A 26667-nucleotide genomic window follows, 5' to 3' on the forward strand; every position below is an offset into this window, starting at 1 on the left:
TGCTTTTGTGGTGGTGGTAGGTTTCGTCGTCGTCGGCATTGGCGTTGTTGTGGCTGCTTTTGTGGTGGTGGTAGGTTGTGTCGTCGTCGGCGTTGGCGATGTTGTTGCTGCTTGTGTGGTGGTGGTAGTTTTCATCGTCGTCGGCATTGGCGTTGTTGTGACTGCTTTTGTGGTGGTGGTAGGTTTCGTCGTCGTCGGCGTTGGCGATATTGTTGCTGCTTTTGTGCTGGTGGTAGGTTTCGTCGTCGTCGGCATTGGCGTTGTTGTTGCTGCTTTTGTGGTGTTGGTAGGTTTCGTCGTCGGCGGCGTTGGCGATGTTGTCGACGATGGTCGAGAAAACGTTGTTTCGGAAGGTTGGAGTGCTGAAATGGAAAAACTTGATTGACGCCACCATCGCGCCCGCCGCACGCTATACATGAATCTCATAAAAAGCATTTTCAACTTTGTAGAAAACCTGTTCATAAACATATAATAGCCAAACATGTCGTAGATGCGTATTTAACTTGGAATTTACTGGTTATATCAGTGCAAGATTAAATGTTATCATTCAGCTGAATTTTTATCAATTAATGAATTTTTATAAGGATAAAATAAGCTTCAAAGATTACTTGCTGTATAAAACTTGCTATTACTTTATCCAGCGGGTCAACTAACAACTGGCATTAATTAACACGGGAAAGTAGTAAGTGTCGCTTAAAATTTTCAGCAAGAACAACTAAGTACTTAGACAAAAATTTAGCATTAAGATTGATATATTTTATATAATTGGAATGCCAGAGATGAGGGAAATGTTTATACAAACACATTTTACCGACAAAATGAGTATATTTACATTAAACTTAAATGGATGGTGGTGGCCTCATGACTATCCTTTATTACACAACAGATATTTGCAATTGATGTATGTCGAATTAGTCAATATCTGGAATTGCTCACATATTTCATTAATATCGAATGCCTCTGTGATCTTAACGATTGATCTTTTATCTCAAAATCACTAAGGGTCATCTTTCCCTTAAGACTTATATAGCTGCGGACCGCAAATTCGACTGAAAGGCGAACAGGGTCAAAGAAATACTTATCCTACATATTAAAAAAAAATAGTTATTGGCTGCGAAAATACATGTACATACATGTATATGATGTCAAATAGTCATCACTGATGTATAAACCAACATGTTAATTTAATCATAGAGTTTTGCTAAAAGGAATTGCACGACATGCTCTCTTCGATATTTGACCTTCTCGAGTACAGGCGAAATCATTTTTTTATAAAAAGGTATAATATAGCATGAACGAATGTTCATATATATAAACACTTAATATTCAAACATATCGTAGATGCGTATTTTACTTCGAATTCACCAATTATATCAGTGTAGGATTTACTATCATCATTCAGATGAATATTGACCAAATAACGAATTTAAAATGAACTTATTAATCAATTAGAACATGGTCCTCACTGGGAGTGCTTTTCGTCGTTGTTGTTGCTGCTTGTGTGGTGGTAGTTCTCGTCGTCGTCGGCGTTGGTGTTGTTGTCGACGATGTTCGAATAGACGTTGTTACGGAAGGTAGAAGTGCTGAAGTTGAAAAACAGTTACTGCAAATGAAATCATCACAAAACAAAGCTATTGACGAACTCTTTCATTAACCAACTTTTTAAGCATACATGACTTATTGAACACTTTACTTAAGACAGAAATCTTCCAAATATATATGCAGCCTTTATTTATTTACATATTAACGTTAACAAATATTTCCGAGCCTAGAACACAATACTTTTAGAGTCGGCACAAAAATAGAGTGTGTCGATGGGAGGGAATCAAATAAATAATTTAATGTTTTGAATATTCATTAATTTAATTATGTTTTATATATTATTATCGAAAGACGTTTCAGCATGTTATTAAATATTACCAATGTTTACTCAACGTGTGGACATGTTTCATGATTGGCATACGAAAACATTATACGCAATTTCATTATATGTTTCATGATTGGCATACGAAAACATTATACGCAAGTGCATTATATCTGTATGTGTTCAGAGGATTTGATTAACTTATTCATTCAGACACATATAATTAATTTATATCATTTGAAGAAGTCCTAAGTCTTAACTTTCATAAGGATAAAATAAGCTTCAAAGATTACTTGCTGTATAAAACTTGCTATTACTTTATCCAACGGGTAAACGAACTATTAATTATCACGGGACAGTAGTAACTGTCGCTTCAAATTTTCAGCATGAACAACGAAGTATTTAGACACACATTTCGCATTAAGATTTATATATGTATAATTCGAATGCCAGAGATGAGGACAATGTTAATGCAAACACATTTTAACGACAAAATGAGTATATTTACATAAAACTTAAATGGATGATGGTGGCCTAATGACTATCATTTATTACACACAAATCTTTGCAAAAGGTGTATGTCCCCGGATTTGGCTGCCGAATAAGTCAATATCTGATATTGCTCACATATTTAATTAATATCGAATGCATCTGTGATCTTGACGACTGATCTTTTATCTCAAAATCACTTAGGGTCATATATATATATGCAACACAGTTTGCAGATCAATATCAAAATATAGTAGTCTTAAAGCTTTTAATAAACTTAAGTAGTTTTTATAGTAAGAAATATAGTCGAAAATAGAACGTGAATTAGCCGATATACAAACTCGTATTGTCTTGATCAGTCGCTCCCACTGCGCCAAATGAAAGGTAACCAGAATATTGTATTCCCGGTGCGCCATGAAACGTTCACCATCTGAAACGAAACATAATATCAATAGCAGATGGGTAATCAAGTGATAGTCAAGACAAAATCAGGACCACCACCCTTCAAATAATATCAAATACTAGTAATATGCAACACATTTTGCAGATTCATATTAAAATATTGTATTCCCACTGCGCCAAAAAAACGTTCACCATCTGAAGCGAAACATAATATCAATAGCAGATGGGTAATCAAGTGATAGTCAAGACAAAATCAGGACCACCACCCCGCCCAAAAACGCAAGTAAATGTTTGCCGTCACAAAGTTTAACGGTATAACAGCACAAATTGCTTTGCACCTGTTTGACCCTCAGTCGAATGGGCGGTCTGCAGATTTATATATATTTGACTCTCAGTCGAATGGGCGGTCCACAGATTTATATATATTTGACTTTCAGTCGAATGGGCGGTCCGCAGATTCATACATTTTTGACTCTCAGTCGAATGGGCGGTCCGCAGATTTATATATATATAAATCTGCGGATGGCCCATTCGACTGATAGTCAAACAGGTGCAAAGCAATACACATGCTACTCTTCACAGATGGATATCATTATAAACGTTTAATAATATGTGAATAAATAAAGAAAGATTTTAGGATAATGTATAAAAAAGATGACAACATAGTTAAAGAAGTATTTATAGGCTGCGATAGTAGATGTTCAGTGAATAATTTCTTACGTTCATTGTTATCACCATCGCTACTATCGCCATCGTTATCATCATCGCTACTATCGCCATCGTTATCACCATCGCTACTATCGCCATCGTTATCATCATCGCTACCCCCATTGTTAACATCGTCATCTCTATCATCATCGCTACCACCGTCATCGTTATCACCATCGCTACTATTGCCATCGTTATCACCATCGCTACTATCGCCATCGCTACCATAATTGCTAACATCGTCACCTCTATCATCATCGCTACCACCGTCATCTCTACCATCATCGGTACCATCTTCATCTCTATCATCATCGCTGCGATCGTCATCTATATCATCATCAAATACAAATACATGGCATTAATATAACGCAATTATTTACATATTCTATTGCGCTCCACGGTTACAAATTTAGCAGTAAGACGAACAATTGTAAACAATATTCATTTATGTTTAATAACTTTACAACTATCAGAAATTACTATTCTAGTTTATAAAAATAGTCAAACTTTATATTAATTTGACTGGTACATTCGTGGTTTGCAAAATTGTGCAGAAAAAAATGTGTTTTCCGCCTTGATCTAAACGCGGCTTCATATTGATTTTTCTTAAGGTATTCATGTAGATTGTTCCACCATTTTGGACCGACGACGGCAAGAGATCTATCAGCCAATTGTGTTCGTTGTCCATAGATGTACAATGTTTGACCATCAGTCGAATGGGCGGTCTGCAGATTTATATATATTTGACTCTCAGTCGAATGGGCGGTCCGCAGATTTATACATATTTGACTCTCAGTCGAATGGGCGGTCCGCAGATTTATATATATATAAATCTGCGGACGGCCCATTCGACTGCTAGTCAAACAGGTGCAAAGCAATACACATGCTACTCTTCACAGATGGATATCATTATAAACGTTTAATAATATGTGAATAAATAAAGAAAGATTTTAGGATAATGTATAATAAAGATGACAACATAGTTAAAGAAGTATTTATAGGCTGCGATAGTAGATGTTCAGTGAATAATTTCTTACGTTCATCGTTATCACCATCGCTACTATCGCCATCGTTATCATCATCGCTACTATCGCCATCGTTATCACCATCGCTACTATCGCCATCGTTATCATCATCGCTACCCCAATTGCTAACATCGTCATCTCTATCATCATCGCTACCACCGTCATCGTTATCACCATCGCTACTATTGCCATCGTTATCACCATCGCTACTATCGCCATCGCTACCATAATTGCTAACATCGTCACCTCTATCATCATCGCTACCACCGTCATCTCTACCATCATCGGTACCATCTTCATCTCTATCATCATCGCTGCGATCGTCATCTATATCATCATCAAATACAAATACATGGCATTAATATAACGCAATTATTTACATATTCTATTGCGCTCCACGGTTACAAATTTAGCAGTAAGACGAACAATTGTAAACAATATTCATTTATGTTTAATAACTTTACAACTATCAGAAATTACTATTCTAGTTTATAAAAATAGTCAAACTTTATATTAATTTGACTGGTACATTCGTGGTTTGCAAAATTGTGCAGAAAAAAATGTGTTTTCCGCCTTGATCTAAACGCGGCTTCATATTGATTTTTCTTAAGGTATTCATGTAGATTGTTCCACCATTTTGGACCGACGACGGCAAGAGATCTATCAGCCAATTGTGTTCGTTGTCCATAGATGTACAATGTTTGACCATCAGTCGAATGGGCGGTCTGCAGATTTATATATATTTGACTCTCAGTCGAATGGGCGGTCCGCAGATTTATACATATTTGACTCTCAGTCGAATGGGCGGTCCGCAGATTTATATATATATAAATCTGCGGACGGCCCATTCGACTGCTAGTCAAACAGGTGCAAAGCAATACACATGCTACTCTTCACAGATGGATATCATTATAAACGTTTAATAATATGTGAATAAATAAAGAAAGATTTTAGGATAATGTATAATAAAGATGACAACATAGTTAAAGAAGTATTTATAGGCTGCGATAGTAGATGTTCAGTGAATAATTTCTTACGTTCATCGTTATCACCATCGCTACTATCGCCATCGTTATCATCATCGCTACTATCGCCATCGTTATCACCATCGCTACTATCGCCATCGTTATCATCATCGCTACCCCAATTGCTAACATCGTCATCTCTATCATCATCGCTAGCATCGTCATCGTTATCGTCATCGCTACTATCGCCATCGTTATCACCATCGCTACTATCGCCATCGCTACCATAATTGCTAACATCGTCACCTCTATCATCATCGCTACCACCGTCATCTCTACCATCATCGGTACCATCTTCATCTCTATCATCATCGCTGCGATCGTCATCTATATCATCATCAAATACAAATACATGGCATTAATATAACGCAATTATTTACATATTCTATTGCGCTCCACGGTTACAAATTTAGCAGTAAGACGAACAATTGTAAACAATATTCATTTATGTTTAATAACTTTACAACTATCAGAAATTACTATTCTAGTTTATAAAAATAGTCAGACTTTATATTAATTTGACTGGTACATTCGTGGTTTGCAAAATTGTGCAGAAAAAAATGTGTTTTCAGCCTTGATCTAAACGCGGCTCTATATTGATTTTTCTTAAGGTATTCATGTAGATTGTTCCACCATTTTGGACCGACGACGGCAAGAGATCTATCAGCCTATTGTGTTCGTTGTCCAGTGATGTACAATGTTATCTCCTTTTGTGATCTTAATTTGTAGTGTCATCGAGCAAGTACAAACATTTTACCTAAGGTATATTGAAGCTGTTCCATTGATTACCCGAAAGACTACAACTAAGACCTTAAACATCACCCTTGCTTTTACTGTTATTAAGTGTAGCTGTTTTAGAAGATCAGTGATTGGTTCTTCAAAAAGACGTTCATGACTACTCTAGCAGCATGATATTGTAATTGCTATAGCTTATTAATTAAAAAACAATGCAACTAATGCTGCCGACTCTTTTGTATGATGTTTACGCATACCTGTGATATTTCGTAGCTGTGCTATTCTGGATGTGTTTGTAAACGTTAAGTTGTTGGTCATGATAACACCAATATCTCTTACATGATTGACACATTTCACCTTGCAACCACCGAAAGCCACGCTTGAAGTACTCAGTTTTTCCAAATGTTGCCTGGTCCGATATATAATAATTTCAGTTTTTTATTTATTTTTGTTAAGTTTGAAGGCTGACATTTACTTAATGACATCTTCCATGCATTTATCGGTGCTGAAAAACAGTTGACTCATTTTCGGAATAACCTGTTTGAATTTTGAAGGCATATTATGGTTATCCGCATATCTTTTACGAACAACTCTGTTGAGAGCAGATATATAAAATGTAAATATAACTAATCCGGTAAAAGAACCCTGAGGGACACCGAATAGCAATTGTTCAGTTTCAGATGGTTACTGTTCGACTAATACTTTCATTGCTCTGTTGGTGAGATAGGAGTTGAGCCATTTCAAGGAAATGCCATGAAAACAAAATCCGTTTTAAAGAAGACGAATAAGTATTGGGATATAAATGGTGTCGAACGCTGCACTCAAGTCAACAATGACCACGCTAGTAACTTGTCCTTCATCAATGGTTTCTAGATGGTCATTATACATTTTAAGCCCTGCCGTTTCAACTCCATGATGTCGTTTATAGGCCCTTTGGTATGGTTAAAGGAGATTGTTAGCCTCAATATGATCATTAATTTGGTTTAAAGCAGCTTTTTCCAGAATTTTTGAAAAAAAGGTATTTCAAGGATAACGAGGGTCTACTTTTCAAGTTTAAAAACCTACCTTGTTTTAAAAACCAGTTTTACCGTTCACACAAGATGGTGACCACTTGTTTTCTTCCAAGAAAAACACAATTTTACGGACTGCGACAAACCATAACATTACGACGAAGGTCCGTCACAACATTCCAAAAAACGAACACAACTTTACGGTGAATTTTACAGAAAAACATGGAAAAATTCCGAGTGATTGGCTTAAACAGCAAATTCTTATTTGTCAATTTGTACGTACCTGTTATGGTGTGCACGGCATGCGCTGAAAGGCTATTGGCAAGATTCATGGAGGTTTCTCCTGAAGAAAATGTTTATGGAACAGTTGACTGAATGACAACCTAAATGCTCTTGTTTTAATTAACGTTATCCTTACATCATTACTATTTAGGAGACTGAATGACTTTTTCATTCGGACTAAGATCAAAGTTATATATTTTTTCTTGTTTTGTTTGTTACTATTCATTATACTATTTCGATCGCTTCATTTTCATTTAAGCAGAAAGAAACATTTCGTTGTTGAGTTGTTGTTGTTGTTGTTGTTGTTGTCATTGTTATATTGAGCGACTTCGTTTAATAGGCAAAATTACATGCACGCTGTATTTAGTACACATTCCGAAGTTTTCAATCCTTATTCAAATTCTTCGAATAATATCAAATACTAGTAATATGCAACACATTTTGCAGATTAATATTAAAATATTGTATTCTTAAATGTTTTAATTGACTTAAGTAATGTATATAGTAAGAAAAATAGAATAGAACGTGAATTAGCCGATATACGAACCAGTATCGTCTTGATCAGTAAGCAGATGCGCTTCCACTGCGCCAAGCAAACTTTCACCATCTGAAGCGAAACATAATATCAATAGCAGATGGGTAATGAAGTGATAGTCAAGACAAAATCAGGACCCCCACCCCGCCCAAAAACGCAAGGTAAATGTTTGCCGTCACAACGTTTAACGATATAACAGCACTAAATAAACTCGACAGTCTTCTGCAAGAAACAAGACAATTATTTATCCGTTAAAACAATTAAAATAAACATACCCCATTTAAAATACATTGAAACAGTATGTTATCTCAAAATCAAATACGACGATATTCACTTTGTTTAAAACAAACAACTGAGCATGCCAAAAGTTAGCAAAAAACGTCAGGGACATATTTATTGTATTTATTTAATTATAGCATATAATTATGAAACACGTTCGGTAAGTACGATTATCTAATCAAAATCTCTTTCCCATCCACGTTTTTAATGGAATTTTTAACAGATTTGTGCATGTTTTGAAATATCATTAGACATGGCTGCTTATAAATCTAAAATGTTTTTAATAGACTTAAGTAATTTTTATGGTTAGAAAAATAGTTGATATAGTACGTGAATTAGCCGATATACGAACCCGTATCGTCTTGATCAGTTAAAGAAACGAGCCCCATTAAAAATACATTGAATAAGTATGTTATCTTAATTAAGCAGATGCGCGTCCACTGCGCCAAGAAACCTTTCACCATCTGAAGCAAAACATATTATCTATAGCAGATTGGGTAATCATGTGATAGTCAAGACACAATCAGAGCCCCAACTCCGCCCATAAACGCAAGATAAATATTTGCCGTCACAAAATTTAACGATATCACAGCTTAAAAAAATGGAAAGTCTACTGCAAGAAACAAGACAATTATTTATCCGTTAAAACAATTTAAAGTAACGTACCCCATTAACAATACATTGAAAAAGTATGTTATCTCAAAATCTAATACGACGATATTCACTTTGTTAAAAACAAACAACTGAGCATACAAAAAGGGTAGGACAAAACGTCAGGGAATATTTATTTGAATTATAGCATATATGAAACAAGTTGTGGAAGTACGATAGTCTAATCAAAATCTCTTTCCCATCCACGTTTTAATTGAATTGTTAACAGATTTTTGTATGTGTTGAAATATAATTAGACATGACTGCTTTTAAATCTTAAATGTTTTTAATAGACTTAATTTATTTTTATAGTAAGAAAAATAGTTAATAAAAGAACGTGAATTAGCCGATATACGAACCCGTATTGTCTTGATCAGTAAGCAGATGCGCTTCCTCTGCGCCAAGCAAACGTTCACCATCTGAAGCGAAACATAATATCAAAAGCAGATGGGTAATCAAGTGATAGTCAAGAACAAATCAGGGCCCCCAGCTCGCCCAAAAACACAAGGTAATTGTTTGCCGTCACAGAGTTTAACGATAAAGCAGCACTAAAAAAACTCGACAGTCTTCTGCAAGAAACAAGACAATTATTTATCCGTTAAAACAATTTAAAGAAACGAGCCCCATTAAAAACACATTGAATAAGTATGTTATCTTAAAATCAAGTACGGCGATATTCACTTTGTTAAAAACTCACAACGGAACATGCAAAAAGTTAGCAATAAACGTCATGAATATTTTTATTGTATTTATTTAAATAATGGCATACTAGTATATGAAACACGTCGTTGAAGTACGATAATTTAATCAAAATATCTTTCCCATCCACGTTGTAATGGACTTGTTAACATATTTTTTTCATTTGTTCAAATGACATTAGATATGACAGCTTTCAAATCTTACATGTTTATAATAGACTTAACTAATTTTCATAGTAAGAAAAATAGTTGATATAGAACTCGATATAGCCAAAATACGAACCCGTAGTGTCTTGATCAGTAAGCAGATGCTCTACCATTGCGTCAAGCACACTTTCATCATCTGAAGCGAAACATTATATCTATTGCAAAGGGGGTAATCACGTGATGGTATAGACAAAATAAATATAACAAAATAAACTTATTGGAATAAGTACTCACAAAAATAAATACGAGAGAAGTTTGTGTTTGATGTTGTTTCTTGTACATGCAAGTTTAAAGAGATCACATGTATTCTTCATACGTGAACATATTTTGCAGATTAATATTAAAAATTTGTATTCTTAAATGTTTTAATAGACTTAAGTAATTTTTATATTAAGAAAAATAGTTAATAAAAGAACGTGAATTAGCCGATATACGAACCCGTATTGTCTTGATCAGTAAGCAGATGCGCTTCCTCTGCGCCAAGCAAACGTTCACCATCTGAAGCGAAACATAATATCAATAGCAGATTGGTAATCAAGTGATAGTCAAGACAAAATCAGGACCCCCACCCCGCCCAAAAACGCAAGGTAAATGTTTGCCGTCACAAAGTTTAACGATATAACAGCACTAAAAAAAACTCGACAGTCTTCTGCAAGAAACAAGACAATTATTTATCCGTTAAACAATTTAAATAAACGTATCCCATTAAAAATACATTGAAAAAGTATGTTATCTCAAAATCAATTACGACGATATTCACTTTGTTAAAAACAAACAACTGAGCATGCCAAAAGTTAGCAAAAAACGTCAGGGACATATTTATTGTATTTTTTTAATTATAGCATATAATTATGAAACACGTTCGGGAAGTACGATTATCTAATCAAAATCTCTTTCTCATCCACGTTTTTAATGGAATTGTTAACAGATTTTTGAATGTGTTGAAATATCATTAGACATGACTGCTTATAAATCTTAAATGTTTTTAATAGACTAAAGTATTTTTTATGGTTAGAAAAATAGTTGATATAGTACGTGAATTAGCCGATATACGAACCCGTATCGTCTTGATCAGTAAGCAGATGCGCGTCCACTGCGCCAAGCAAACTTTCACCATCTAAAGCGAAACATAATATCTATAGCAGATTGGGTAATCATGTGATAGTCAAGACACAATCAGAGCCCCAACTCCGCCCATAAACGCACGATAAATATTTGCCGTCACAAAATTTAACGATATCACAGCTCTAAAAAAAAAGGAAAGTCTTCTGCAAGAAACAAAACAAATATGTATCCGTTAAAACAATTTAAAGTAACGTACCCCATTAACAATACATTGAAAAAGTATGTTATCTCAAAATCTAATACGACGATATTCACTTTGTTAAAAACAAACAACTGAGCATACAAAAAGGGTAGGAAAAAAACGTCAGGGACATATTTATTGTATTTATTTGAATTATAGCATATATGAAACAAGTTGTGGAAGTACGATAGTCTAATCAAAATCTCTTTCCCATCCACGTTTTAATTAAATTGTTAACAGATTTTTGTATGTGTTGAAATATAATTAGACATGACTGCTTCCAAATCTTAAATGTTTTAAATAGACTTTATTTATTTTTATAGTAAGAAAAATAGTTAATAATAGAACGTGATTTAGCCGATATACGAACCCGTATTGTCTTGATCAGTAAGCAGATGCGGTTCCACTGCGCTAAGCAAACGTTCACCATCTGAAGCGAAACATAATATCAAAAGCAGATGGGTAATCAAGTGATAGTCAAGACAAAATCAGCGCCCCCAGCTCGCCCAAAAACACAAGGTAATTGTTTGCCATAACAGAGTTTAACGATAAAGCAGCACTAAAAAAAAACTCGACAGTCTTCTGCAAGAAACAAGACAATTATTTATCCGTTAAAACAATTCAAAGTAACGAGCCCCATTAAAAATACATTGAATAAGTATGTTATCTTAAAATAAAGTACGGCGATATTAACTTTGTAAAACACACAACGAAACATGCAAAAAGGTAGCAATAAACGTCAGGAATATATTTATTGTATTTATTTAAATAATGGCATACTAGTATATGAAACACGTCGTTGAAGTACGATAATTTAATCAAAATATCTTTCCCATCCACGTTTTAATGGACTTGTTAACTTTTTTTTTCATTTGTTCAAATGACATTAGATATGACAGCTTTCAAATCTCACATGTTTTTAATAGACTTCACTAATTTTTATAGTAAGAAAAATAGTTGATATAAAACGTGAAATATCCAAAATACGAACCCGTATTGTCTTGATCAGTAAGCAGATGCTCTACCATTGCGTCAAGCACACTTTCACCATCTGAAGCGAAACATTATATCTATTGCAAAGGGGGAAATTGCGTGATGGTTCAGACAAAATAAATATAACAAAATAAACTTATTGGAATAAGTACTCACAAAAATAAATACGAGAGAAGTTTGTGTTTGATTTTGTTTCGTGTACATTAAAGTTTAAAGAGATCAATGTATTCTTCATACGTGAACAACAAGAATATTCCATGTGATACTGTCTACAGTGTCTTCTAGACCTGAGAAGCTGGCAAACTAACTATTATACCAACATAAAGTGACAAGAAGGACATATTACAAGAGGTTTGAATCATTATATACAGTACTAAACGTTATGGTTTTGTTTTTTGCCACGCAAAATTGATGTACATTAATGTATATGATGCCCGAGAGTCATTAATAATGTTTTACAAACATACATGTATTTATTTATTCTTTGAATTTTGCTTTAAGGAATCGAAGTCAGGGCTGATGAATTGCATAACATGCTTTGTTCGATATGTGACCTTCTCGAGTACAGGTGAAATCATTTTCCTAAAAAGGTCAAATATAATTCGAAATAATGTTGTCCCTGTCTATAAAACTACATATATATTTATGTTTTTCTACAACTTACTCTTTTTCAAGAATAACGGACTCATTTTATCTGTTGATAAGTATATTTAATGTACACTCACAAAACTCACCTGAACTATCTTTAGTCTCAATTTCGTCGTCATCGGCACGAGTGCACGTGCACATTATGAGACCGAAAAACACCAATCGATAGCCTGCAAGCAGAGGTTTTTAACACTTAACTCTTTCTGTTCTGGAACCGAATTTTGAAGGTCTTTGAGAAAAAAAAATCGAAGAAAATGCTAATTTTAGAAATTCAGCAGACGATATTTTAGCAGACGACAAATTTCCCAGCATGCAAAGGGTTAAATGAGCTGTTCTCTGTGATATAGGGGTTAAATGCATGTACGTAAAGTGTCGTCCCAGATTACTCTGTGCAGTCCGCACAGGCTAATCATGGACGACACTTTCCGACAAAACTTGATTTTTGCTAAGAAGAGACTTTCATGAAACGAAAAGTATAAAAGCGGAAAGTGTCGTCCCTGATTAGCCCTGTGCGGATCGCACAGGCTAATCTGTGACGACACTTTACGAAAATGATTTAAACCCCTTATTCACAGAGCACGGCTCAAATTGATTCTTTAAAAGCAAAGGCTTTTTAATCAATGATTACCTTGATTTAAGGAAAAACGCCGTATATTTTATATTAACCCATCTGTATATAAATTACACAAGTAATTGGTCTCATGTGATAGATTAGTAATTTCTAATGTATGTAAATATCTAAAAGAATATTAAGTTATAAGAAAGAACTAAGCAAAAAAATGAATGTGAGAAAATTAATTCTTCCCTCGAAAAGGATCTTGGAAAATGCCGCTACCTCACTTCTTAACCCAATTATACCTAGCGTCTAGAAAAAAGGCCTTGGCAAACAGCGTAGATCCAGATGAGACGCCGCATGATGCGGCGTCTCATCAGGGTCTGCGCTGTTTGCTTACAGGAATGTCTGTAAGAAAAAATGTTAATATAGAAATAAATATACTAGACATCCCTAATTTTGGAAATAAATTGATGCAATTTTGAAGGATGGGAGAGTCCATTAGGCATAAAAGGGTTAAACAATCGGATAATTGTTGCATATGTAGAAAGGAATAAAACCACGAGTGCTTGTACGAGTTTATGTTCAATCATAATGAGACTGAAATCTGAAATATGTAAGTTAGAGTTTTCATATAACGCTTGTCATACTTCAATTTTACAGATCGAATCGTTTATTTCATTTAATGTACCATAAGTGTTTCTGTAATTTATGATTCTTATAAAAAATCAGAAATTCATAACGTTTCTGTATGCTATTATTTTTTTCATAAATTAAAATTGCACTACTAAGGCAAACATGATGTCATGTATAATGTTCGTTGCATTTGATGCCTAGCGAATACTAATTTATAACGCTTAAACCTATGTGGTAAATCATCTCTTTAGACATCATTTTATCTAAGGCCAGAGCTTTTTAATAAAATGATTTTCGGACCCGCCGACTCTAATTTTTGACGAAACCAAAAAGAAATAAAAATTGAATCTCGATTTTTTTTCGGATGCCAAAAGGTGGCTTTTAAACACGAAATGGGTGCCGGGTTTAAGAAAAAGTTCAATTGTGCAGGAATTTACCAAAAGCTACGCCATAATTGTTTGTTCAAGAACGCTACAACGCTTTCAACAGCAAAGTCTGCTAACTCCATTCTATACATAGATGGTGACGTCACTACGTTATTGTCAATAAGACCGGTTTGTACACAATGCTGCTAACTCAATAATTATGCAACCGTCAAATAAAATCCTGAATAAAATCGATTTGTAAGTTAATATTTTATTATTTCTTTACAATTTTATCAAATTGATAGTATTAAAATGACTAAATATTATTATGAAAGCAATACGAAAAGAACGATTTAAATTCAACAGCCGTAAACAGGTGCCCGAAATGCGAAACCCATTTACGCCTATCAACTTTAAATCTTCAATATTTGACGCACAAATACGGTCATATTTTAAAGAATAAAATTGTATGTGTTGTTTAATGCAGTTGTAGAGAAGAATTTGTGCATATAATACGTGTATTTTCGTTATTTTTAATGAGTACGAAACTTCGGTTTTGTTACGGACTAGTTCGTACCAAAAGTTCAAAAATCGCAAAATCAACAGTTTTTAAAACGATTTCAAACCATGAATGTCCAAATAAAATAAATTAATTATTTGAAATCGTTTATTTTTATTTTTCAGGCTAAAAATGAGCAGTTGTATCTAAAATGAAATTCCCTGGTCCAACAAGGCACTGTGGCATCCGCTGTGAAAATTGCAAAAACTTGACTCTTTTAACAATGGGTTAGTGATAAAAATAAACTAATTTTGCAAGAAAGAAAAGCAGGGGTGTTCAGTGTTCATTCTGGGCAACGCCATTGCGGGATTACCGCATCGAAATATTAATGGGCGCAATCTAAATAATATCAGTGGGCCAGTCGGGCGAATACATAATAAAATTGGCGCATTAAAAAATAAAATCAATGGGAGATTTAATTTTCAAAAACAAAGCGATAGAATCGTACTGCGAATTCTAAACACGGGTCTGCTGAGTAGGTGGAAAATAACCGTTGCTTGGCTACCGCGGGCGCATGGTGTGGAATCCTGCACTTTCATTGGTTGATAGATGTCAAATGTCTGAAAACTGTGTCTACGTCATCAGAAAGTGTTGAAAACGTTTGTCAGCATATTTAGTTGCGATTTTCCAACGTTTTTTGAAAAAAGTGTTAAAACATGTCAAAGCAGAAAGGAGAGAAGCGAGGGACGAACTCTCCTACATTTTTTAAACAAAAAAAACAAGGGAAAGTGAAAGAACTTCTGATCAGGAAGGTGGCAAAACAGCAGATGCTTCGGCCAAAGCGAGTAGGCCTTCATCGTCTGCTGGTTCAAGCGAACAATTGTTGAAACCTTCGAAAAAGATAGATGATCATAAATTCGAGAAAGGTTGGGTAGAGAAAATTTACGTGGTTGTCAAACGATGACAAAAATAATTTCATGTTTTGTGACATTCGTAAAAGCATGGTCAAAGTAACACATTTGTTAACGGCTTTTCGGATTTTCGGACAAGTTCTCTGAATAGACATGCAGCTGGTAGTGATCATAAATCCTGCATCCTACACAATCTTTAAATGGCCCACTAAATTTATGGTTGATGGGTCATTGCCCAACCAGCAATCTGGCCCAGAATGAACACTGAGTGACAGTGTTTGTATGGCCTATCAGAGAGGATACTGTAGAGAGAAAGTTCATTCTTGATGTTTTCGACCTGCCAGAGTGCATTACCTCAGGACTCCATTGTGTTTTTTCCAAATTATGAACATTATGACATATTGTTCAATCTCTGGAAGAAATTGTTCTTTTAAACAACACATGTATTGCAAGTAACATTACTGTTGTTTAATACATTTAAGAGCAAAAGGGTTTTATTATGTTGTTTGTATTTGTCTGCGGTATTGATTTTTACTGGACAATACACTATTAAATGTTTCTTTTAAACCTCAATATCTTATTTGTTGTTTGTTGAGAAAAGGTATTTTTAATGCCAAAAATGGATTCCTTCTGAAAAAAATACATTGAGATGGCAAGTTTCAACCAAATGAGACAATTAAAACAAAAAAATAAATTCAAATGAAAGCAAACAAAGTTATTTTGTTCCACGCACGAAAAACGCACAGGTACTATGGTTAAAATGCTCAGCCAAAAAAAAAATCACCAAAAAGTTAATTTTGGACAAAAGAAAATTCAAACTGATTTAAAAACTGCAAATCAAGACCTACAGTCTGATTATAATCATTTAGCAAATCAACATGTTTGAAACAAATCACTGCGGTTGCTTACTAAAAAGAACTTCATACCATAACATCTTTTAAGTGAGTGCATATTTGGTCACCCATCTTTTTTTTTCCGTCCTCCTACCCGACACTTTTAGAAAAAAAAATCCGAAAATCTTTTTATCAAAAAACTCTGGCCTAATGGCCTTCTCTCGTTTATATAACCCATTTATGCCTAGCGTCTAGAAAAAAGGCCTTGGCATGATGCGGCGTCTCATCAGGGTCTGGGCTGTTTGATTAAAGGAATTTCTGTAAGAAATATTCTAAATATAGAAATAAATATACTAGACATCCCTAATTTTGGAAATAAATTAATCCAATTTAGAAGGATGGGAGAGTCCACTAGGCATAAATGGGTTAAATGAGACATTATTGTAACGTGTTCCTGAAAGAAGGAAGCACGAAAAGTACCTGACAATGGTAAAAATATGCCCGGATAAATATTGAAATGCTTAATACAAAGACATGTTAAGTAACGTGTTAAAGATGTTTGCTCCAAGTTATCAAATTTACCCTAAATCACCGACTGTACATATAAATCATTATCTGTAAAACAAATTTGGTAGGCTGTATAAATCCCTTTAAGTGAAATATCTAATGATTCTTTACTTTTGCTTATTAGCATACGTTTTGTCTAAATATAACTTCAGTTTCCTTAAATGCGTTTGAATAACATCTACATTTCAGTATGAAGCATACTAGTACAATTTTAGAATATACCGGTATTGAATATTAGCTTGCTTGCAGTTAACTGCCGAAGTTAGCCGTTTGTTTGCGTGCTGTTAACTGCCGAATTAATCGTTCTTGTGCGTGCATTTAACTGCCGAATTAAGCTATTAGTTTACGTGAAGTTAACTCGAAAATGGGTATTATGCCATATGCGGCCAGCGTAGATCCTGACCAGCCTGCGCAATCATGCAGTCTGGTTAAGAAATGCCCTTTCTGCAAACGAGACTACGAAACCTTGCGCGAATGTATAGCGGACATGGTAGCTCAAGACAAGAATACGCTAGCCGCATATGATATACAACACATTTTCGCATGACAAGGCTCTCATTGTATCGCAAAACAATGGAAAAAAAACTGCATTATTTTTCACTACCAATGTCATTGAACACCGCTTGTTATAAGCATTCGAAGATATCAATATGATTGTCATGCTTGTTTAGCTTAAGCAATGATCTTCCATTTGGGGTGTAAAACGAAAAATTGTTTTTGCAAATGGAAAATTACAGAAAAAGGGAAACATATTAAAAGGAATCTGACCGCATTCGTGTAGTTACTTACGAAACTATATATCAATACATATCACGCGGAGATATTATTTAGTATAAATTGTTCTTGACCGATATTTTAAAGTTTTGGGGAAGGAAATCTTCATACGATATTCTTGTAGGTATTTTGGTACATTTCTAAAAAAACAAACATATCTTAAATTAAAATTTGTACAAATAAAGCTTGGTTGCCTTTAAGGTAAGAATCGTAATACACTAGTTAAGGAGCGCTTCTTTCAATAATACATTTCAATAGGTATTTTGGTACATTTCTAAAAAAACAAACATATCTTAAATTAAAATTTGTACAAATAAAGCTTGGTTGCCTTTAAGGTAAGAATCGTAATACACTAGTTAAGGAGCGCTTCTTTCAAAATACATTTCAATTAAAACTGTTTGCATTATATTTTTTAAACAATATATCGAAAATAATGATACATTTGAAATACTATAAAACACGTTATTAAACATTAGTAAAATGAGGGGGTAAATTAAATAGACATCACTTTAAATTCAAATGAAAGCAAACATGAGTATATAAGTCAATTATATTTATTTTTAAAAAACTTACCCAAAGTTAAAAGTTCCATTTTCGAAAACGAAATGTTCACGAAAATGCAAACGTAACTAATAAACATTATTGCAAATTGTGTTGCATATATAAGGGCAGCTTAGGGTATTTCCAAACTTAGGATATTTCCTGATGCCTACTTTTAGCAAGCAATTTGTCATTTAAAAATGGTTAGAATGTCGTGACGTAAAAATATGGCATGTGACAATCGTTCGCGTGGGGATAAATGATGTCGTTAATTCAAACGCAATATCACTTCAAACGATAAACCTGTTAACAATGTTCTCAACAGCGCTTCTGTCCATTTATATGCATTAGGGTATAATTTACCAAAATGCTTTAGCAAAAAAGTAGTCTATCTATCTTGGAGTTTTAACTGCTCCAGACTCGCCCGTCTATTTTAAACACAGGGCGCCGAGCTTTTCCGGGGGAAAAACGACCGTGATTTATGAATAGTTTGAACACAGGGCGCCGAGTTTTTCCGGAGGAAAAAACGATCGCGATTTATGAATAGTTTATACACAGGGCGCCGAGCTTTTCCGGGGGAAAAACGACCACGATTTATGAATAGTTTGAACACAAGGCGCAAAACGACCGCGATGTATGAATAGTTTGAACACAGGGCGCCGAGTTTTTCCGGGGGAAAAACGACCGCGATTTATGAATAGTTTGAACACAAGGCGCTGAGCTTTTCCGGGGGAAAAACGACCGTGATTTATGAATAGTTTGAACACAAGGCGCTGAGCTTGTTCCCGGGACAGTACATCGCGGATGAGGTTAGTCTGCCTCAGATAAAACACTGAGCATGAACCCTAGTTTCCAAGACTGTTGGCATGTGACACGTTTTATACAATGCAAATTAATTAAAATTTCGCATTACATAGACGGGGGTTACAAAGGCACATTTAAATGTGCAGGTTCACTGTTATGGATTGCGATAATGTTTTTGTAAACTTTTTTTCCGGTTCTATAATTCTTATTTAATTATATTTAATGGACTCAAAACGCTCTTCCTAATAAATGATTGTATGACAAAGTTGTTTTCATTTTATAAACATATCATACTTAAACATAATTATATACATGTATATCCGTGGTGCGAACGTTTATAACGGAGCGTAAAATTATATTAATAATAATATAAATTAAATCTAATTTGTTTTTAACAGATAAAGCTTCTTGTGGTGTACTACAAATCATCGAGCGGGAATGCGTCCTATGCAGTTGGAAACATATGGACCGTGCTCTGTGATAATGGGGTTTAGTGCATGTGCGTAAAGTGTAGTCCAAGATTAGCCTATGCAGTACGCACAGGCTTATCAGGGACGACGCATTCCGCTTGTACGATATTTTCCGTTTAAACAAAGTATCTTCTTAGCAAAAATCAAGTTAAGGCGGAAAGTGTCGTCCCTGATTAGCTTGTGTGGAGTTCACAGGCTAATCTGGGACGACTCTTTACGCACATGCACATGGATTAAAAGCCCTTTTCATAGAGCACGGCTCATGTCTATCATGCTGTCCGATGACTCGTGTTACCGAACTAGTGTTATTACCGGGCTGAATTTGACATCTTATTATTTACTAGTATTCAATGGCGAATGTTTGCGGTTACTGCTCTTGTCTATGCCCATAGCATTACAAAAAAGTACGTAGTTTTAGTAATATTTTACGGCTTAAAACTACTTAACGCTATTTCCTTAAGTGTACTAACGAAACGGAGCTAGTGGGCTAAAGGTAAAGTTCGTTGTAAAGACATAATTATATGCGATTTAAGTAACTATTGCTCAATCGGCGCAAAACACGAGTTACTCCTTATGCTTATTTTTTCTCAAATGTTAGCGTTTAATGTCTGAAACCTGAACAATTAATTACAAAAAAACGTACACTGGCCGCTTTTTTGCTTTATGGATATTTGTCCAATATACATAATGCGCACATATTAGTTTCATTTATATTCATGCATGCTTCGGACATCCCGCGGCTTATACACAAATACACTATCCACCCATTTATAATACAATGTTCACCCCAAACTTTATTTGTATACACACGCCCCACCACAATTTTATTAGTGAGTACACTGCACGGTATATTTAGCCTAACGAATTTCGTGTGACAATTTAGTACATTTCAAGATATCATAGGTCATGTACAATAAACACTTTATATCGCTGTATAAAAAAATAACATTTCTTAAAGAACAAAACTAAATGGCGTATTTACCGCAAGGTTTACAAGGTAGTATTGTTATATTTATAGAATATGCATACCCTACATATATGTGTCTTCTTTAGACAAAACTGTGCATAATGCATGTGCGTAAAGTGTCGTCCCAGATTAGTCTGTGCAGTCCGCCCAGGCTTATCAGGTACGAAACTTTCCGCTTTTATTATATTTTTAGTTTCAAGGAAGTCCCTCCTTACCGAAATTCAAGTTTAGGCGGAAATTGTCGTCCCTGTTTAGCCTGTTTTTAGACAACGTACTTATGTTTTTTAACAAACTGCCAGGTTCAAAAGACTAAATAGGAATGTGTTTGCAATACAAGTAGAGGATTTAGTTTTGGCTAAGATAAAGTTCAGGTATATTTTCAATAATGATTATGATAATGAAACATTTATACATGTACATCTATCTTTTGTATGTCCACTCATTATAATGGTTAGATCGAAAGTCAAAGGAAATAAAAATAGGTACTCCTCAAAGTTAAGCATAAATACTTGTTCAAGACACTATATATATATATATATATATATATATATATATATATATATATATATATATATATATATATATATATATATATATATATATATATATATATATATATATAATGAAAGAAATGTAAAAATGATCTCATTATTCATAAAATGACCAACATACACCGCGTTGCTTGTTCACGTATCGTACATATGAGGAGAGTTGAGAAATCCCAGCCCTTGTTAACGGAGTTTTTTATTCGCCGGCGTCACTCCTAAAATTGTTGCTGTTAAAATGTTTAAACTGCAAATGTTTTTTTTTTCAAGCATTTTAAGAAAAGGATATTAACAGACATGGTGTGGTTTTATAATCGAATATATGAGAGCCTGGCTTCGTTACTACTTGGAAAATACATTTTTCATATATATGCGGAAAAGCGAAACTACATGTTTTGTTTGCGCCTTTACTCAATGTTTTGCTGTAAAAATATTATAATACTGATAGTGCGGGTTTGAGGCCATAGAAAATTGCTACCACTCGGTTCCAAAATATGAGTTTTGTTTTTGTACATCATTACTTACACGTGGGGTACCAATCAAATAATTAAAAACACATTTCTCTATGTATGTAAATGAAGTTGTTCTAAATTATTTTTTTACTTTTATAATTAACATAATTTGTACTCAAAATAATCAAAATGGAGTTAAATTATGAAAGAAAATTAAAACATTGAAGACTGAAAGGGATAATTCAAAATATACAAATCTGTCTTGGCCTACAACAGTAAAATTGCTACGCAGGAATATTACAAAAGCAACAAAAGAAGGTTTCAAATGTACAAAATATAATTGACTTTCAATCCAGTTCAATTATGGTATACATGGACTTTTTCAGTAACCTTTGACTCGTCAGTTTTGATGTTTTCCCGGCTTCGCATGGACACAGCATGAGCGGAAATGTTTCGTCCTGCGACTAGTTGTGCAATTGAGTCGCGTTCTGAGAAAACTGGGTTTTATGCATGTGCGTAAAGTGTCGTCCCAGATTAGCATGTGCAGTCCGCACAGGCTCATCAGGGACGACACTTTCCGCATTTACTGGATTTTCGTGTAGAAGAGACTTCCTCTAAACAAAAAATACCATTCAAGCGGAAAGTGTCGTTCCTGATTAGTCTGTGCGGATTGCACAGGCTAATCTGGGACGACATTTTACGCACATGCATTAAACCCAGTTTTCTCAGAACGCGACTCAATTACATACATATACAGGAACGCTGTCATATGCCAGTTAGTTATAATAGTGTTTATGGTTGATTGTAATTATGATAACATATAAATGTTAGTTTATGCTATTATCCAAATAAATAGGCAAACAGGTTATACACATTTGATCGAGCTTACATTCCAACTGTAATTGTATAATAATAAAAAACTACGTCATGTTGAAACTGACTTCCAAACACGTGAATTAATGCTTGTTGGCCATTTACGCAATTATAATTATAATTACGAACTAAGAATGATAAATTTGATGTTAATCATGATTGCGTTGCACGACTTATCAAGACATACTTATTGTTGAACTGTTATACTAACTTCTCACTTATTTGATTAGTAAACAAAAGGAACATTTCTATATAAAAAGTGTGGTGAGAAAAGTAATGCAATTATTAATTTAAAAATAAACATCGTGTTATTAATCGCGCCTTGTAAAATTACATCAATGCGAATGTTACGTATATAGTATAGTTCATCTTCACTAGAGCTAATTGCACTTGCCGGAGTTAAAACGTGTTCATTTGCTATAAGTGTTATTTTCTGACATTGTCAATTTATTAAATGTTCCTGACAATTCATAAATCGAGTATGTTATAAGATTCCCTATACTTTTGTTATTTAATTGAGTAAAGTATGTGGTGATGTATGATTCCATTATTCACGTAACACGTAATAGTTATATCATATTAAGATAAATCTTAAGAAGAAGCGAGCGCAACGAAGACAGGCCATTCTTTGCCAATACGATTTAACATCTGTGTTTTTAACTTAAAATTCAGCCTGTAATTTGATTTGCCAAGTAAATACTAGACATTAGATTATAATAGAATTCCATAATGATTACAACAGCTTCTAAGAAGGCAGAGTTCAAAACACCCGATCAAAAGCCCTTTGATAGTTTACGATATCATGAATGCGCGTATAAAGTGTCGTCCCAGACTAGCCTGTGCAGTCCACAGACACTTTCCGCTTTTATGATATTTTTCGTTTCAATAAAGAATCTTCTTAGCAAAAATCAAGTTAAGGCGGAAAGTGTCGTCCCTGATAAACCTGTGCGGACTACACAGGCTAATCTGAGACGACACTTTACGCACGTGCATTTAGCCCTCTTTTCAAAGCGCATGGCAAAAATGGGTGCAACCCAACCATCTTATGTGTTCAAAATGCGGGTTATATTCTTTTTATGCAATAAAAAGATTGGTTTCATCCATTGAGTGCATCACGCAAGAGAAAGATCTGGCCGCACATCATTTCTAGCTTTTATTTTTTAACTCAGTCTTTGTAAAACCAATAGGAAACATTACCATGTTTGAAAATCTGCCATACACATGTTCCGATGACGTATATATACATGTATATAAATATATAAGTATATTATATATATGCGTACCAATTAATAAGAATATTTATTCATTTTCCGCCTTTGCTCTCTAATGTAAAATAACATCAATATTAATTTTAACGAAGGCATTCTTTTTAAAAGATATTTATTGTTTACATTTTATGTATTATTTCTGTACAAGGAAATAATTTATCATCATAAATAATTCAGATTTTAAGGGGAAAACATATTTTGATAATAAAGAGGTGCTTTATTACTCAAGCTCTAACCTTTACCTCGAAGGAAGCCACACAGGTTTTGTGCGCGACACACTGTATTATAAAGGTGAGCATTATTGTTTCAACATCCTTGATGCATGATCAAGATATGGGTCGGGCAATTCTAAGTTTGACAATTAAGTCCAGTGCTATGAACATAGACCGAAAGGTCTTATGGTCATCCTAAAGGTAGCCACTTAGGTTTAACACGTAATTCTTCGAAATAGTGCAATACATGGTCAACGTATTAAACGGATATGCCTTACTTTTAAGATGAAAAGCCGTATATTGTTTGACCTTAAGTTTAATCTTGACATTGAAAGTAGCATCGTGGTTCTTGGGTGCGACACCCAGTCTCACATAGGTGAACATTGTGCCAAATTATTTCGAAATACCACTCCACAGAAATAGCCCCGCCCCAACCTGCAGGTGTGGGTGTATAAATAGACGTAACATCGATGTGATTTTTATCAGCAGACCTGTTCCAAGTGGGAGATGCCTTAACCAATGTCATTCGTTTTAAAGCATAACTGACACCGAGAGATAACGTATTCTCATGTGCTTTACGGATCTGCAAATATGCATAAATATCATAGAGCATAACAACAATAATTAATGAATTAAAAATTGATATTGTATCGTTTCATCATACATTTAAAATATGGATAAAGTAAGTGGTTTCTTGAAATTATTAAACAATGGTCGTTTGCATTTACATTGAAATTTAAATTTGAAAGAAAGAACGTCCATGCGCTTAAAATGCACCCAGCAAGTAAAGAATTTGTTATATTGACCGGCAGTTTGAAAGGGTGTACCTGAGCGGTTCAAAGACACAAAAACTGCATTTAAAATGAAATCAATCATTTGAGACATGTTTTGAAAGAGTCTTTACAATAAAACTGAATATACACTTTAAGCGGACTTTGAAATACAACCATAAGATGTTCAGTAAAATGCAACTTTTACTTGTGGAAATAATAAGGTGAAGTGCGAAATACTTAAGACTGTGCTTCCCGGGTCAGTCGTCGTCGTCACCAACAATTTACACAAATATAGTCCTATCGTTGACTGCAGGTTGGATTTGTTAAATATTATGATGTGCATGTGATGATCATTTTACACATTTCTTCAATTTAAATATATAGTGGTTGCCTGTCGCCTCGTTCCTGTCTCGCCCCACCACTCATGTCGCCGCCCACCTCCAATCTATGTCGTGTCTTCCCAATGTATACCCTGGCTTCTCCAACTTTTCTCTTGTCTCATCCAATTGGACTCTAGTCCGCTCGCACTTCAATATTATTTTCTTCAAATTCATTCATGTCTTCAACCATCTCACCCATTCTGGCATTCTCTCGCCCCATCGTCTCGCAGTTTCTTACCTGGCAATCCCTCTCTCTCCATCTTCATAACAATCATTTTCTCTTAAAGATGTGTGATGCGGTTTAAATGAAAATTGAGTTATATGTATGTTAAGTTAATAAGCCTAAATTTCCGATCACTAAATAATAAAAATAAAAACAGACCTAGACGTTAAAAACAAAAGCTTCGGAATGTACGTTCGGATGTACGGCAGGACATGTGCAATGCTCCATGCCTCCCATTCCTATACTTGAAAATAAAATAAACGATCAGCCAATACATTCAACACGCACTTTATTTATGTATAATTTTATGATATAGGGCGTACATGCATTTAGCAGGGTTTACCCCCAGAATGCAGCTCAGTTACGCAGTAATGGTCTTAGTACAACTAAGTTTATCTAAGCCTATTTTAAGGGTATAAGTTGAGCCTTCTAGATTTAATTTACATCGTCCATAAGAGCCTCAAAGTTGGCAAGTTTCGTTCCATAACCAATCTGCAATCCGCAATCAGTTGCTTGTATGCAACCTAAACAGAAAGCAATCATTCAGGACTTAAATGTCCTTGTTCACAGTTGGGTCAAATTACAATCGGCCAAATATGTGTCATAGATATAGGATCTGGCACGAGTTGTCATATCATACCATAGTTTATTAAACGAGTTCAGGAATTTTGTTAGTAAGCGAGCCTATGGCGAGCTTACTAACGAATTTCCTGGGCGAGTTTAATAAAATATGGTATGATATGACAACGAGTGTCAGATCTTTTTTATCACATGCTTTTAAATGGCCAAATTAAATAAATATTTACGCAAACATAATGATAAATCCAGAATGTGGTTTACATTTAGTGACGTCATTTGACGTTGCAACGTCTTTTCAGCAAAATAATAAAATGCGATTGGTCAATAAACGAAAACAAAGCCAATGGAAACGCTACAAAAAGGTTGTATTACACATGTGTAATAAAAAAATATGTAATGGTTATATAAGATGGGAAACAGGGTATGGCATGTGATAAAGGACTGTATAGAGTATGTTTAAATTAGCGAAATAAAAACTCGTGACTGAGAATTATGTTTAAAATATTTCTTCATAAAAATATAATGACCATTCTAAATAGGTAATATATAAAGCATTGAAAACGCTGTTCCTCGACACGTATAGTAT

General features: G+C 34.5%; 1 protein-coding gene across 1 annotated transcript; it reads right to left on the reverse strand.

Annotated features, from left to right (window-relative positions):
* Positions 1-1462: 1462 nt before the first annotated feature.
* Positions 1463-25499, reverse strand: LOC127846052 (clumping factor A-like). Its single transcript, XM_052377229.1, has 11 exons — positions 25428-25499; positions 24562-24709; positions 12944-13027; positions 9987-10046; positions 9365-9424; positions 7542-7601; positions 5526-5840; positions 4501-4815; positions 3476-3790; positions 2723-2783; positions 1463-1583 (listed from the first exon to the last, which is right to left on the reverse strand). Exons 1-11 carry the CDS (start codon positions 25497-25499, stop codon positions 1463-1465), a joined length of 1611 nt encoding a protein of 536 aa, XP_052233189.1.
* Positions 25500-26667: the final 1168 nt, after the last annotated feature.

This window comes from Dreissena polymorpha, chromosome 9, assembly GCF_020536995.1.
Source record: "Dreissena polymorpha isolate Duluth1 chromosome 9, UMN_Dpol_1.0, whole genome shotgun sequence".
In the NCBI taxonomy this organism is placed as follows: domain Eukaryota; kingdom Metazoa; phylum Mollusca; class Bivalvia; order Myida; family Dreissenidae; genus Dreissena; species Dreissena polymorpha.